At 41.2% G+C, this 14,576-nt stretch overlaps 1 protein-coding gene, 1 non-coding gene and 1 pseudogene across 4 annotated transcripts in view; 1 reads left to right on the top strand and 2 right to left on the bottom strand.

The window, feature by feature from the left end:
• Window positions 1-13,870, bottom strand: part of CFAP300 (cilia and flagella associated protein 300) — a 37,861-nt gene extending 23,991 nt beyond the window's left edge. For 2 of the 3 annotated variants that reach the window (XM_004052022.4, XM_055356129.2), the window contains exons 1-3: window positions 13,564-13,870; window positions 13,248-13,329; window positions 2,200-2,275 (exon numbers count right to left, since the gene is read on the bottom strand). In XM_004052022.4, coding sequence (XP_004052070.1) covers window positions 2,200-2,275; window positions 13,248-13,329; window positions 13,564-13,673 — 268 coding nt within the window. In that variant the 5' untranslated portion in view covers window positions 13,674-13,870. The remainder of the gene's footprint in view (window positions 1-2,199; window positions 2,276-13,247; window positions 13,330-13,563) is intronic. The other variant, XM_055356130.2, reaches the window with a different exon arrangement.
• Window positions 2,747-2,850, top strand: LOC115936401 (small nucleolar RNA U13). The gene has a single exon (XR_004071891.3). It is a non-coding gene; the product is annotated as a small nucleolar RNA U13 (small nucleolar RNA).
• LOC115936412 (uncharacterized) lies at window positions 4,136-4,226 on the bottom strand (annotated as a pseudogene).
• Window positions 13,871-14,576: the final 706 nt, after the last annotated feature.

The following is a 14,576-nucleotide window of genomic DNA, read 5'->3' as shown; positions in this document are numbered from 1 at the left end:
TTGAGAACCTCTTTTTGCAATGATTTTTTCAAAAATTAGTATAAAGTTAATGCTATTTTGTGTATGTACTAACATGGGGAGAGGGTTGAGCACTTATTTCAGTGAGCCTTATTTTTTCAAATAGATTGACTGAAGTTACTGTAAACATGTTTTATAAACACTGTGATACATGGCTCTCATTATTTCCTTTTGAAAATTTTGAGTTGGGTAAATATATTCTCTCAGATACTCAGTTTAATTTTGTAAGTAGTCTGCACCAGCTTTTCGCTCTATAAATTTTGCAGTAGTCTTTAGCCAAAAGCAATAAAATCTGACCTACTAAGTCTAACATCATGAACTGTTTGTAATCTTGTTCTTGACTAATACTTTAAGTTACTTTTGTGTAATTTACCAAAATACATCCCTAAACAAAAAAAAAATCTAATTTAAAATGCATTTTATTGAGTATAAATCCATATCACCAATCAGATTCTCCTTCTAAATGGAACGTTGCTTTTATTCATTCTGTTGCTAAGATACCTCAACCTAAAATTTAAAATATAGCTTTCATCTTTTTTTTCCCAAAATAGTCTTATATTAACTCTCTGCTTTCTTCCTTGTCCCAAGAGTTATTGAAGGGACTTAAGTCAGTGTTACTAAGTGTTTAAGTGTTTGGGTAATTTTCTTAAAAAAAATTTCTGGCTCTTTCAATGTATTATGAAATAATACATTATGAAAATATAATCTAGCTGGGCGCGGTGGCTCACACCCATAATCCCAGTACTTTGGGAGGCCAAGGCAGGTGGATCACTTGAGGCCAGGAGTTCGAGACCAGCCTGGCCAACATGGCGAAACCCTATCACTACTTAAAAAAAAAAAAAAAAAAAAAAAAAAAAAATTTAGGCTGAGCACGGTGGTTCACGCCTGTAATCTCAGCACTTTGGGAGGCCAAGGTTGGCAGATTTACTTGCGGTCAGGAGTTCAAGACCAGCCTGGCCAACATGGCAAAACCCCGTCTCTACTAAAAACACAAAAATTAGCTGGGTGTGGTGGCACACACCTGTAATCCCAGCTACCTGGGAGGCTGAGGCAGGAGAATCGTTTGAACCTGGGAGACGAAGGTTGCAGTGAGCTGAGATCACACCACTGCACTCCAGTCTGGGTGACAGTGAGACACTGTCTCAAAAAACAAGTAAGCAAAAAACCAAAAATTAGCCGGGAATTAGCCGGGTGTGGGGGCCCACGACTGTAATCCCAGCTACAGGGGAGGCTGAGGCATGAGAATTGCTTGAACCCAGGAGGCACCACTGCACTCCAGCCTGGGTGACAGAGTGAGACACGGACTCAAAAAAAAAAAAAAAAAAAAAAAGTCCTGTGGTTGGCTGATTCCTCTGTGAGAAATCCATGTACCCATGTACTCATCTCAATTTACATTTTGCCCAAATATCCCAATATCAGTGGACTCTTTCCTGATCTTTTCCCTCTGGGCAGAACTGACCACTCTTGCCCACACTTTTACATTTTTTTTAGTTTTTGAGGCAGTCTTGCTCTCTCACCCAGGGTGGAGGGCAGTGACACAATCTCAGCTCACGGCAACCCTCCACCTCCCAGGTCCAATCAATTCTCCTTCCTCAGCCACCAAGTAGCTAGTATTACAGGTGCTCGCCACCACGCCTGGCTAATTTTTGTATTTTTAGTAGAGATGGGGTTTCACCATGCTGGCCAGGCTGGTCTTGAACTCCTGTACTCAAGTGATCCGCCCGCCTCAGCCTCCCAAAGTGCTGGGATTACAGACGTGAGCCACCATGCCCGGCCCTCGGCTACACTTCTATGGTAGCACCTTTGACACATTAGTTCATACACACACACACACACACACACACACACACACACATTTTAACATATCAAGTTCATTTAGTACAGGTTTTCTTATTTACCTTAATGTTCCCTATATCTAGCAGAGTACATGGAAAATACACAATAAATACTTTTATATGAATAAAAAGAGAGAAAAATTGCTCTTATGTGTTAAGCCAGGATAGTAGCAGTAGACTCCCAGGAAAGAGATGCAGGGCAGGCCTGGCACAGCTGGTCATACTTGATCTTGATGTATCAAACAGATGAGTCATTCACAATTTATATTTTAATAATGAAAATTCCTGAGGCAAAATTTTGTTTTAATAGTAAAATGGTATCTGAAAAGATGAAAATTTTATTTACCTAATGTGATCCATTGTCCAGAAGAATCTGAAAGTAACTTCAAATTGGGAATAACATTTGGGTCTTTGAAAAAAGCCTAAAATACAAATTTGAGGGGAATAAGTTAGATATTTTATTATAAGTGATAGTAAAAATTAACATAAAATAACTATAATCTCCTTTAATTCAAATAGAAAGGACAATTTTAAATTGGTAAAATGTCTGAGTAATAAAGAGTTTATAAATAAATGAAGTTTTATCACATTCAACTTGGAACAGTATGAACATTGTGTGTCCAAGTACAGATGTCTTTGGAACTTAATTTAGAAAATAATGATATACAGTAAACATTAGGAGGTTATATAATATTTGAAAACTTTGTTTTCCTTCAATCTTGCTTATTGAATTGCCTTAGTAACAACTCACATACTAGATCTAAATCCAAAAGTAACTGCCAATTTAATTCTTTCCAAAAGGCACGTAAAAAAGTGAAAAATCTAACTTCCTAAAAATGAAACGTTTTCTGTATGGCAAAAGCCAACAAAGCAGGTAAGAGTTTTAGTTCCAGATCCTTTTGTAGTTTATGAGCATGATGACTGCGTTTTCGCAGGTATGTGTGAGATGTGCCATCCTCGAACCTTGTTATGATGTTGGCATATTGTCAGTCTGACATGAAATAAGAAAAAAATATATAAAATAAAAAAGAGTTTTAGTTCTTGGCACCAGCAGCTGAGTCAAGCTGAAAAGGCAGAAGAAAATTTATTAGAAGCATCTCAGGGAGTCCACAAAATGTTCTGGAGGTGGAGGGCATCAGGCTGAAGGCTGGACCCGGGAACAATCCAAAATCATATGCAGAACTGCCCTCAAGAGGAAACTGTCACCGTTGCTGCAGCCCCACGAAGCACTACAGTTGATCTTAGCCAAAAGGCTGAGAAGCAACAGCCCCATCAAGCACTAGAGGAAGCCACCACCACCCCTTTCTCCTATTCAAGTACTAACCAGGCCCAACCCTACTTAGCTTTCAATATCAGGTACATTCAGGGTGGTATGGCCATAAACATCAAGTACTAACCAGGCCCAATCCTGCTTAGCTTCCAACATTCAGGGTGGTATGGCTGTAGACATCACCATCACTCCCTTCTAACCTAGGCCATTGCTGTGCCAGGTCTGTCTGGCCTGAAAGTGGTCTCTGCCACTACCTTTGCCAAAGAAATGAATTCTGTGTGTGCCTCCTTCCTTAAGTTGCTCACTTCAAAATTCCAGTCTTGCACTGATGAGTCTGTTTGTAAACCTAGGTCCCACGCTTACTATCTGGATGCAAGGGAGTTCCTTGCATTTTGGGAGGTTTCACTTGGACTTCCCAAAAGTTACTCCCAAATTGCATGGTTGTTTACAATGTGCTGGACAGCCAGAAAACATAATGTCTGTGAAGAGCAATAAATAAAAGAAAAATAATAGACTGAGAGAAAATATTTGTAACACATATGTTAAAACGGAGAAACTGACATCCTAGTGATTAAAAAAAAAACTAACTGTAAGAAAAACTGACAAACCTAAATTTTCTTCTGCCTTTTCAGCTTGAGTCAGCTGCTGGTGCGTGGAACAAAAGTTTTTTATTTTTCTTTTTTTTTTTTTGAGATGGAGTTTCGCTCTTGTTGCCCAGGATGGAGTGCAGTGGTGCGATCTCGGCTTACTGCAACCTCTGCCTCCCGGGTTCAAGTGATTTTCCTGTCTCAGCCTCCTGAGTAGCTGGGATTACAGGTGTGTACCACCATGCCCGGCTAATTTTTTGTATTTTTAGTAGACAAGGGGTTTCACCATGTTGGCTAGGCTAGTCTTGAACTCCTGACCTTGGGTGATCTGACTGCCTTGGCCTCCCAAAGTGCTGGGATTACAGGCGTGAGTCACCGCACCCAGCCTAGCTCTTTTTTATTTTATAATTATTTTTCTTTTTTCATGTCAGAAGGGTAATGTGCTGACATCATCACAAGGTTTGAGGGTGGCACATGTCACCAAAGGATAAAAATAGGCATATAAAAAATAAAAATAGGGCCAGGTGCAGTGGCTCAGGCCTGTAATCCCAGGACTTTGGGAGGCCAAGGTGGGTGGATCACTTGAGACCAGGAGTTCAAGATCAGCCTGGCTAACATGGTGAACCCCGTCTGTACTGAAAAAATACAAAAATTAGCTGGGCATGGTGGCACACTCCTGTAATTCCAGCTACCCGGGAGGCTGAGGCATGAGAATTGCTTGAACCTGGGAGGTGGAGTTGTAGTGAGCTGAGATTGTGTCACTGCACTCCAGCCTGGGTAACAGAGTGAGACTATCTTAAAACAAACAAACAAACAAACAAAAACCCCAAAAAACAAACAAACAAAAAAATCCCACAAATAGCCAATAAACTTTAGGAAAAGATGCTCAATTTCAAGAGCAGTGAAAGAAATGAAAATAAAATCCAGAAGATACCACTTTTATCCATTACATTGCCAAGATTTAAAAAGACTGGTAACTTTTGGTGAAAGCACCAGAAGACATGCACTTTCACAAGCTGCTGGCAGAAGTGTGAATCTTTATAACCCTTTGGGAAAGTAATTTGCTATTATCTTGAACAATAAAAACATGCATATCTCACCCAACAAACTCTACTTTTGGATTCTGAAACCACCAGTGGATAAGATTTAGGTATAAGGAGTTTTTTGTTTTAATATAGTATGGTTTGTAGTGTCAAAACTTGGAAACAATTTCAATGTCTATCAGTAAAAAAACAGTTGAATAAAATATAGTCCATCTATATCAGAGAGAATGCAGCTATTGGAAAGAAAGTATTAGAAGAGAATGTAAGCTCCCTAAGAGGAGGGGTCCTGTTTTTCTTATTCACTGCTATCTCCCAGGACTTAGAACAGGGCCTAACATATAGCACTTACTAAATAAACATCCCCTGAACAGACTATGTATTGATTTTGAGGAAAAACCATAAATACTTTCCGTTAAAAAAGGGTAGTTTAGGGACGGGCGCGGTGGCTCATGCCTGTAATCCCAGCACTTTGGGAGGCCGAGGAGGGCGGATCACAAGGTCAGGAGATCGAGACCATCCTGGCTAAGACGGTGAAACTCTGTCTCTAAAAATACAAAAAATTAGCTGGGCGTGGTGGCGGGCGCCTGTAGTCCCAGCTACTCAGGAGGCTGAGGCAGGAGAATGGCATGAACCCGGGGGGCAGAGCTTGCAGTGAGCCAAGATTGTGCCACTGCACTCCAGCCTGGGCGACAGAGCGAGACTCCGTCTCAAAAAAAAAAAGGGTAGTTTAGGAGTAATGTATATGGCCAGGTGTGGTGCCTCACGCCTATGGTCCCAGCACTTTGGGAGGCTGAGGCAGATCACTTGAGCTCAGGAGTTCGAGACCAGCCTGGTGAAACCCCATCTCTACTAAAAATACAAAAAATTAGCTGGGCTCAGTGGTGTGCACCTGTGGCCCCAGCTACTCGGGAGGCTGAGTTGGGAGGACTGCTAAAGCCCAGGGGAGTGGAGGTTGCAGTGAGCTGAGATCGCATCATTGCACTCCAGCCTGGGTGACACAGTGAGACCCCATCTCAAAAAAAAAAAAAAAAAAAAAAAAAAGAGTAACGCATGTGATAAAACAAAATAAAACTTCTATACATTTATATGAGCATAAAGAAAAGTATGTAAGAATATGTATCATAGGCTGGGTGCGGTGACTCACACCTGTAATCCCAGCACTTTGGGAGGCCAAGGCAGGCAGATCACGAGGTCAGGAGTTCAAGACTAACCTGACCAACATGTTGAAACCCTGTCTCTACTAAAAATACAAAAATTAGCTGGGCATGGTGGCACGTGCCTGTAATCCCAGCTACTCAGGAGGCTAAGGCAGGAGAATCGCTTGAACCCCGGAGGCAGAGGTTGCAGTAAGCTGAGATCGCACCACCGCACTCCATCCTGGGTGACAGAGAGAGACTCTGTCTTGAAAAAAAAAAAAGAATATCAAACTACTTGCTTCAGAAGTGGTGCTTACAGACTCGTGGTAAGAGGAGGGTTGAGAGGGTAGGGAGTAGGAGTAGACTGGGATAACACTGACTTTTTCTATGAATTATTCTCTGTTGTTTAAATTGTTACAATAAATAGTTTCATTTTTTCAACATTCCCTTCAAGTGATCACTCACTTTTCCCTCTTGAGAGAGGAATACCTTCTTCAGAGAGGAATCTAAACTGTCTCACTTTCTTTTTTTTTTTTTTTGAGACCAAGTCTTGCTCTGTCATTCAGGCTGCAGTGCAATGGTTCGATCTCAGCTCACTGCAGCCTCCACCTCCTGGGTTCAATAGATTCTCCTGCCTCAGCCTCCCAAGTAGCTGGGACTACAGAAGTGCGCCAACACACCCAGCTAATTTTTGTATTTTTAGTAGAGACAGGGTTTTGCCATGTTGGCCAGGCTGGTCTTGAACTCCTGACCTCAGCATCCATCCATCTCAGGCTCCCAAAGTGTTGGGATTACAGGCGTGCACCACCGAGCCCAGGCTCACTTCTCTTATCTACTTCTCGTTCCTCTCTATCTGCTCCTATCACTTAATGAATAGTACCTTTGACTTCCTAATACTAAAATCCAATGGACAGTGCTTGCCCTCATGGGCAGGCAGATAGTAAGAGAGGAGATAGTAACATGCCATGTATAATACAAAAAAGCGCAGGTGCTATCAAAGTACAAAATGGGCAGACATAATCTAACGGCATTGGGAAAAAATGTTAATATAGAAAGAACATTTAGGTTTAGATCAGAAAGTTGAGTAGGAGTTAGCTGGGCAAAGGGGTATACTGGTAAATGTTTAACAACTGGCCACTCTTCCTCCCCTAAAAAGCCCTGATTGTGGCGTTTGCCTGTTTCCATGGTGGATTTCAAGTTGCCAACAGTGTAACAACCAGCAAACAAAGATTCCTGAAAGTCTAGCAATCAGGCTCTCCTAAACTGGTTCCAGTATGCCACTGGAATTACCATTTTTTAAGGGAGAGAAAATGGTAAGTATGAAGGCTGTAAGGTGAGAAAGGATGATACATTCCATTCAAGGAAAGTGAAGAGGTTTGGTGTGACCCAGAAGCAGCAATGGTCAGATAAGGCTGGGGAGTTAAATTGACCTTGCAGTCAAGTGAAGAATTTTAATCTTGATCTAAAATCGATCTAGATCTTGATCAGTATTTTGATCTAAGGGCAGTGGCAAAACACTGAAGTTCTTTTTCTTTTATAATTTTATAATACGGACAGAGTCTCACTTTGTTGCCCAAGCTGGTCTCAGACTCCTGGCTTCAAGTGATCCTCTTGCCTTAGCTTCCCAAAGAGCTGGGATTATAGGCATGAGCCACGACACCAGCCACACTGAAGGTTTTTTTTTGTTTGTTTTGTTTTTCTTTTTTTGACGGAGTTTTACTCTTGTTACCCAGGCTGGAGTGCAATGGTATGATCTTGCCTCACCGCAGCCTCCGCTTCCTGGGTTCAAGCGATTCTCCTGCCTCAGCTTCCCAAGTAGCTGGGATTATAGGCACCGCCACCATGCCCAGCTAATTTTGTATTTTTAGTAGAGATTGGGTTTCCTCCATGTTTGTCAGGCTGGTCTTGAACTCCCGACTTCAGGTGATCCATCCACCTCAGCCTCCCAAAGTGCTGGGATTATAGGCGTGAGAGCCACTGTGCCCAGCCTTTTTTTTTAAATTTTATTTTTTAATTAATTATTTTTTTTTGAGAAGGAGTTTCACTCTGTCGCCCAGGCTGGAGTGCAATGGCGCAATCTCAGCTCACTGCAACCTCCACCTCCCAGGTTCAAGTGATTCTCCTGCCTCAGCCTCCTGAGTAGCTGTGATTACAGGCACCTGCCACCATGGCCACCTAATTTTTGTGTTTTTTAGTAGAGACAGGGTTTCACCATGTTGGTCAGGCTGGTCTTGAACTCGTGACCTCAGGTGATCCACCCGCCTCAGGCTCCCAAAGTGCTGGGATTACAGGCTTGAGCCAGTGTGCCTGGCCAGACTGAAGGTTTTTAAGCAGAGGAAAGAGTTATCAGAATCATCTATTTTTCTTTAAAGTTCATTCTGGCTGCAGTGTGGAGAATGAATTGAAGGGCTGGAAAAAGACTGGCTAGGAGGAAGGTTACTGTTGTAATCATGGAAGAGCTGATGTCCTCATCAGTCAAGGAGATAGCAAGTGGGGAGGTAGAGAAGTAGATGGATTTAATGTTATTTAGGAGGAAGAAACAAATGGAAAAGGAAGATGTCTCCTGGGATTTCTCTTCATGAAAAACCATTTAATAAATGCTATTTAACAAGAAAGAACAGAGAAGAGATGTGAGCTGAGGATTATTTACAAATGTCTACATTATGCCAAGCCAGACACAGTCCCTGTTCTTATGGAATTTACATTCTAGTGGTGAAGAATTAAAGGTAAACACATTTTTTTCAAAAAGGTATCATATATGCTTAATTATAAAAAGACAAATTTTCCCCAAAGTTATTTCTAGACAAAAAGCAAGTTGCCTTATGACATTTTAGTCTTTCAAATAAAAGAATATTCACCCGAGTATTTTAATTTATATAATGGTACATTTTGAAAAAGATACATAAACTGGAATTAACCTCAATTAATATTGGTTTTGAATGCATTTTATGCCTTCTGAAAGAATCTCTTAAAAAAAGAAAATTTAACTCAGATTTAGTAATTATTCCTGGAGGTTATTAACTTAACAGTTACATGTTAGATGTTATTATAAATGGAGCAGCAGGTCAACTGGCCTGCAGTGAATTGACCTAGAACCAAAGGAAATGAGTCTTTATAAGGGACCCTCAAATAAGGCAATGCAAGTTACATTATTGAAATTACAATTATATGTCTAATAAGTGAATTTTAAAAAAATGTCCTAATACATGTAAATTGCATTTCTGGCTTGTTATGGAATTTCCAGTAAGGCATTAGAAGAGATTTTCTGTATCTCAACTTTAGGAAAGCTGACTGTGCTTTGGAAAAATATAAGATGATTCCTAAACTAGTTACAGTAATAACAAAGATACTGATGTCAAAATGCATGTCAAAATGTTAAATAAACTTGTTTCATAAAATGTGAAAGTGGGCTGGGTGTGATAACTCACACCTGTAATCCCAGCACTTTGGGAGGCTGAGGCAGGAGAATTGCTTAAGCCTGGGAGTTTGAGACCAGCCTGGGCAACATAGTGAGACCCTGTCTCTATTAAAAATAAACAAATAAACAAATAAAAATGTGTAAGGGGAAAAAAGATAAGTTTCTCTATTTTTAATTTTCTTATTTTAATTTTTACATCCAGCATGCATACTGGACAGACAATATTTCTAAATTATTTAAGTATATATTTGACTATATTATCTATCTGGCAGACTGATGGTTTCTAGTCCAATATCAATTCTTTCTTCCTTAAGGAATCCCATTTTTATTTGGGACAGCAATATGCTTAGCTTAGTCTGCATTTCCAGCCTCCCTGGGATGTGGGAGGCCTAAATTCTGGTCACATGCCTAAGTTCTGGTCATGAGATGTAAGCAGAAGCGTTGTGCAGGCTTCCAGGAAAGCTCTGTAAATTAAGGCGCTTCCTTGAAGTTGTTTATGTGGAAAATTCTCCTTATCATCCCCAGTCCCATGGTGAAGATGTCAACACTATATACTGGGCCCAGAGCTTTCTTGAAATTCAAAGTTAAATGTTATATTCAACTATCTAGAATACTGCCACTTGTATGTACCTCAAATTCAGCATGCCTGAAACTGAACTCATTTTCCTTGTAATTCTTCCATGTTTTCTACACATTTAATGACATCATCAGCCACTCGAGTCAACCAAGCCAGAAACTTGGGAGTCATCCTACATGTCCCCCTCTCCTTTACTCTCAATATCTTACCATTCCTTAAGCCTTTCTCCTAAATCTGGGCCGTACTGGTACTCGACATTATCATGTAACTGTCTAGAGGACAACAGTTTCCAATTTGGTGTCATTACTTCCTGACTCAGTCCTAACAACCCACCCTCCACACTTCTGCCAAGGTGATCTCAATATTTTAACATTTAAAGTCTTTCTTAAAACCTTCTCCTTCTTAGCCAGATAAAGTCCAAATTTCTTTGCATGGCACAAAAGGTCTTCTAAAATATTATCCCACCCATCTCTCCAACATTATCCTTGCCACTTCATCTACCTGATGAATTCCTACTCATCTTTCAGGCCCTGCCTTAAGAGTCCTGTCTTTTATAAATGCTCTTCTGACCACCTCAGTCAAAAATGATCACTTTCTCTTTTGTGTCACCAAAGTACCTTATGCCTCAGGTATGTATTTTATCACTTCTCTCTCTGCAATGCAATTTTTGGTATTTCCCTCCCTTTAATTGTGTCTATTCATCTATATAGACCTAGGAACTAAAGAGATGTTTGCCAGATAAATGTTTCCTTCCATCCATTTATCATCTCACAAATACATTTTTGGAACATAATTTGTTTTTAAATTGAAAGGGAAAATTCAAAATCTGGAATTCTAGTTTAAACAATACCCTCTGTTCAGTAATGAGTTTTTGTAGTAGAAACAGCATGGTTTCTAGAGTCAAAATGCGGGTTCTGCCCTTTGTTGAATGTTTTTGCATAAATTATGTAACCTTTCTGAATTTTAAGCTATAAAATGGGAGTCAGAACACCAAACCTGGCAGATTGTTGTAAAGATTAATGATAAATGTGATATAAAAAGTGCTGACAGCTGAATCTGTGCACACTGGAGTCACTACTGCTATAGAAAAATACTTCATAAAGTAATAGAGAAATTTTTTTTTTTTTTGTGACAGGGTCTTACTTTGTCACCCAGGCTAGGGTGCAGTGGTGCGATCATAGCTCAAGTAATCCTCCCACCTCAGCCCCGCAAGTAGCTAGGACTACAGGTGTGTGCCACCACACCCAGCTAATTAAAAATTTTTCAAAAAATAGCCACAGAATCTCACCATGTTGCCCAGGCTGGTCTCAAACTCCTGGGCTCAAGTGATCCTCCTGCCTCAGCCTCCCAAAGTGCTGGGATTACAGTTGTGAGCCACCATGCCCTGCCTCAGACTTTTTTTTTTTCTTAACATTTCTAGCTCCCCAAACTATATATGCCTTGTAAGCTGGGATCAGGTCTCTTCATCTTTTTAATACCCTCTAGAGGGACACAGTAAATATTCAACAAACATTTATTGAATAAATGAATTATACTAAAATTTTTACAGTATTCTAAAATTCAGTGTCCTCAAATCCTGATCTTCAAAAAAATTATAGACAGTCAGTACTGGTATAAATAAAAAATATAAAAAACTACATAATAATCTAACCATGAGTATTTGAGAAATGTTATTAATGTCATTATCAGTAGCATTATAATATAATGGCACTATAACACCATCTTAGGGAAAGGGAGGTAGACATTTAATCAATTTACTTTCTGTTATGGGTTGATAGTGTCCCCCCAAAATTTACATCCTTCCTGAAATATCACAAAGTGACCTTAGTTGGAATTAGCGTTGTTGCTGATGTAATTAATTAAGATGAGGTTATGCGGGGCCCTTAATTCAATATGACTGGTGTCTCTATAAGAAGAAGAGATGCAGACACATGAAGGGAAAAGGCTATGGGACTGACAGGAAGAGAAGAAAGTGCTGCAGCTGCAAACTAAAGGACGCCAAGGGAGGGTGGCAACCGCCAGAAGCCAGGAAGAGGCAAGGATGGATTCTCTCCTACAGGTTTCAGAGGAATGATGGCCCTGCCAGCACCTTGATTTAAGACTTCTAGCCTCCAGAACTATGACACAATCCTACCTAATGTTCTCCTTTCTCCATTTCCTCCTATTTTCTTTACTGCCCTTATCACTATATGAAATAATCAGATTTTTTTTTTTCATTTATTGTAGTCTTGCCAAGGCCTGTACAATCTTTGACAGCTGGGCTCTTGTCTTGTTCCTCCTCGTATCCCCAGCACTGGAAGGAATTCCTAGCACATGATAGGCCCTCAGGAAGTGTTTGTTATGCCAAACTATAAACTACAGTCAATGCATGAAGGACATGAATGGCAGAGAATGAAGATAATTTCATAAACTGTAACAGTATTTTCCATTTGATTGAGGAGAAAAAAAAAACAGGATTGAAAATAATGGACTAAATTTTAACAAACACACCAAAACTTAAACTTTCAAGTGAGTTTTACCTCTCTCAAAGTAGTCACCTCTAGTAGTCAAAAGACTTATTCAAATCACTGTGCTACGGCTTCAAACTTTTTTGGGGGAATTCCTCATTTGGAACTGCTGGTAGAGCCTGAAGCCCAGTTCTCAGAGTGGGTGTGATGTTGAGAAAAAAATCGAAAGTAATTTGGAGCTAGTAAATAAAGCGGCGATAAAGCTGTGTGATAATATTTAAACTATCTTAAAATGAGGTGTGCCTATTGAAAAAGAGAGGCTGGGGGTGGTGGCTCGCCTGTAATCCCCAGCACTTTGGGAGCCCGGGGATTCAAGACTAGCCTGGGTAACATAGTGAGACTCTGCCTCTAAAAAAAATTTTTTTAATTAGCTGGACGTGGTGGCCTGCACCTGTAGTCCCAGCTATTCAGGAAGCTTGAGCCCAGGAGGTCCAGGCTGCAGTGAGCTGAGATGGTGCTACTGCACTTTATTCAGTCTGGGTGACAGAGAAAGACCCTGTTTCAAAAAATAAGTAAATAAAATAAAATAAAACAAAATAAAATGAAACAAAAATAAACAAAGGGAGAAACTAATCTTCTAGAGAGCGCGCGATCTTCCAGAACTGCAAAGTTCCCTGAGGCAAGATACAAGATGCTGAAAGTAGAGAAAGAATGAACTAAATGACAAACAAATTTATGATGAGTGATTCGAAACGTAAGAGTTCCTTTAAAAAAATCATTTGCACCTTTTATTACTCCCAAACGCCAAGAAAACGACGTCAGTAAGGAATGGCGTGTTCACAAGAATCTATGCCAACGTGGGGGGAAGTTTAAAAATCGGCAGAGACCCAGGGAACTCTCCGACCCCCATACTAACCATAACGAAATCATCCTTCCGATAGGACTGAAAGGTCTGGTCAAAGCCGAACGCCTGCGCCTTGATTCTGCCCAGCATGGACCTGGGGCAGAGGAGGAAAAAGAAATCATCTGGGGGCTGGCACCCTCTCAGAGCGCACCGATAACCGATCCCACCCACAGCATCCGCCCTGCCCGGGTGGTTCGGGGTTCACTCAGGAAGCCTCAGGGTTCACTCAGAATGGCGCCGACCCGCGCGGGCCGCTCGACGCCCGGCCCGCGCCTCCCCAGCCGCGAACACGAAGGGCCTCTTCTCTCCCTGCGCCTCGGTTCCTCACCACTGGCGGAGTCGGCTGGTGATCTCTTTAGAGCTCAGAGACTGGAAGGTTTTCTGAGGCAAGAACCTGAAGTAGTAGCCGCCCAAGTCCCCGAGCTCCCCAGTAGCCATCGTGCTCTCGGCTGGGTGGATGCCTGGGCCGTTTCCATGGAGACGCGGCGGCCGTCGGGTCGGAGGGACGCTGCGGGGGCGGGGCCACACGTCTCTAGGGACCCAGGGGTTCCGGCCTTGCCGCCGCGGGTGCAGGGAGGGAGGTCAGCCTGTCTTTCCCAGGAGCTTGTGCCACTCCACTCCCCAACCCCGGGCTTGGCGGTTAGGGAAACTAGGGGTCGGGGTTGGAGACAAATTGCCAATCGATACTTGTTGACATTAACTTTTAATAATAATTACTCAGCATGGGTTAATGTTCTAGTCTCAAGAGCTATAACCTCAGATTTACAGTTATCTACGTTTGATGACTCAAACGTTTCTGAAGAAAAGATTATTCTGAATTAATTAGGTTTATCTATTTTGGAAGACAAATGTCTATGTGACTACTTAGGAAATTATTCTGTTTTACCATCTGTTTTTTTTTTTTTTCCTTAAAATGTACATTTGAAGGCCAAAAAAAAAAAAAAGTTTCCATACACAGTACATTACAACATGCTGCTTATTTATTTTTGTTTTTTAGACCACATTTGTTCTGGTATGCGTGCTGTTTAATAGAAAACACACTTTTCTTGTTTTGTACTGAAAATTATCTTCGTTTCTACTTTTTTTTTTTTTTTTTTTTGAGATGGAGTCTTGCTCTGTTGCTCAGGCTGGAGTGCAGTGGCGCGATCTCCGCTCACTGCAACCTCCGCCTCCCGGATTCAAGTGATTCTCCTGCTTCAGCCTCCCGAGTACCTGGGATTACAGGCTAAGTTTTTGTACTTTTAGTAGAGACAGGGTTTCCCCATGTTGGCCAGGCTGGTCTCGAACTCCTGACCTCGAGTGATCCGCCCGCCTCGGCCTCCCAAGGTGTTGGGATTACAG

This window comes from Gorilla gorilla, chromosome 9 (genome assembly GCF_029281585.2).
Source record: "Gorilla gorilla gorilla isolate KB3781 chromosome 9, NHGRI_mGorGor1-v2.1_pri, whole genome shotgun sequence".
Classification (NCBI taxonomy): Eukaryota; Metazoa; Chordata; class Mammalia; order Primates; family Hominidae; genus Gorilla; species Gorilla gorilla.
Note: the sequence above shows the minus strand (reverse complement) of the source record. Positions and strands in the feature narration are given on the sequence as shown.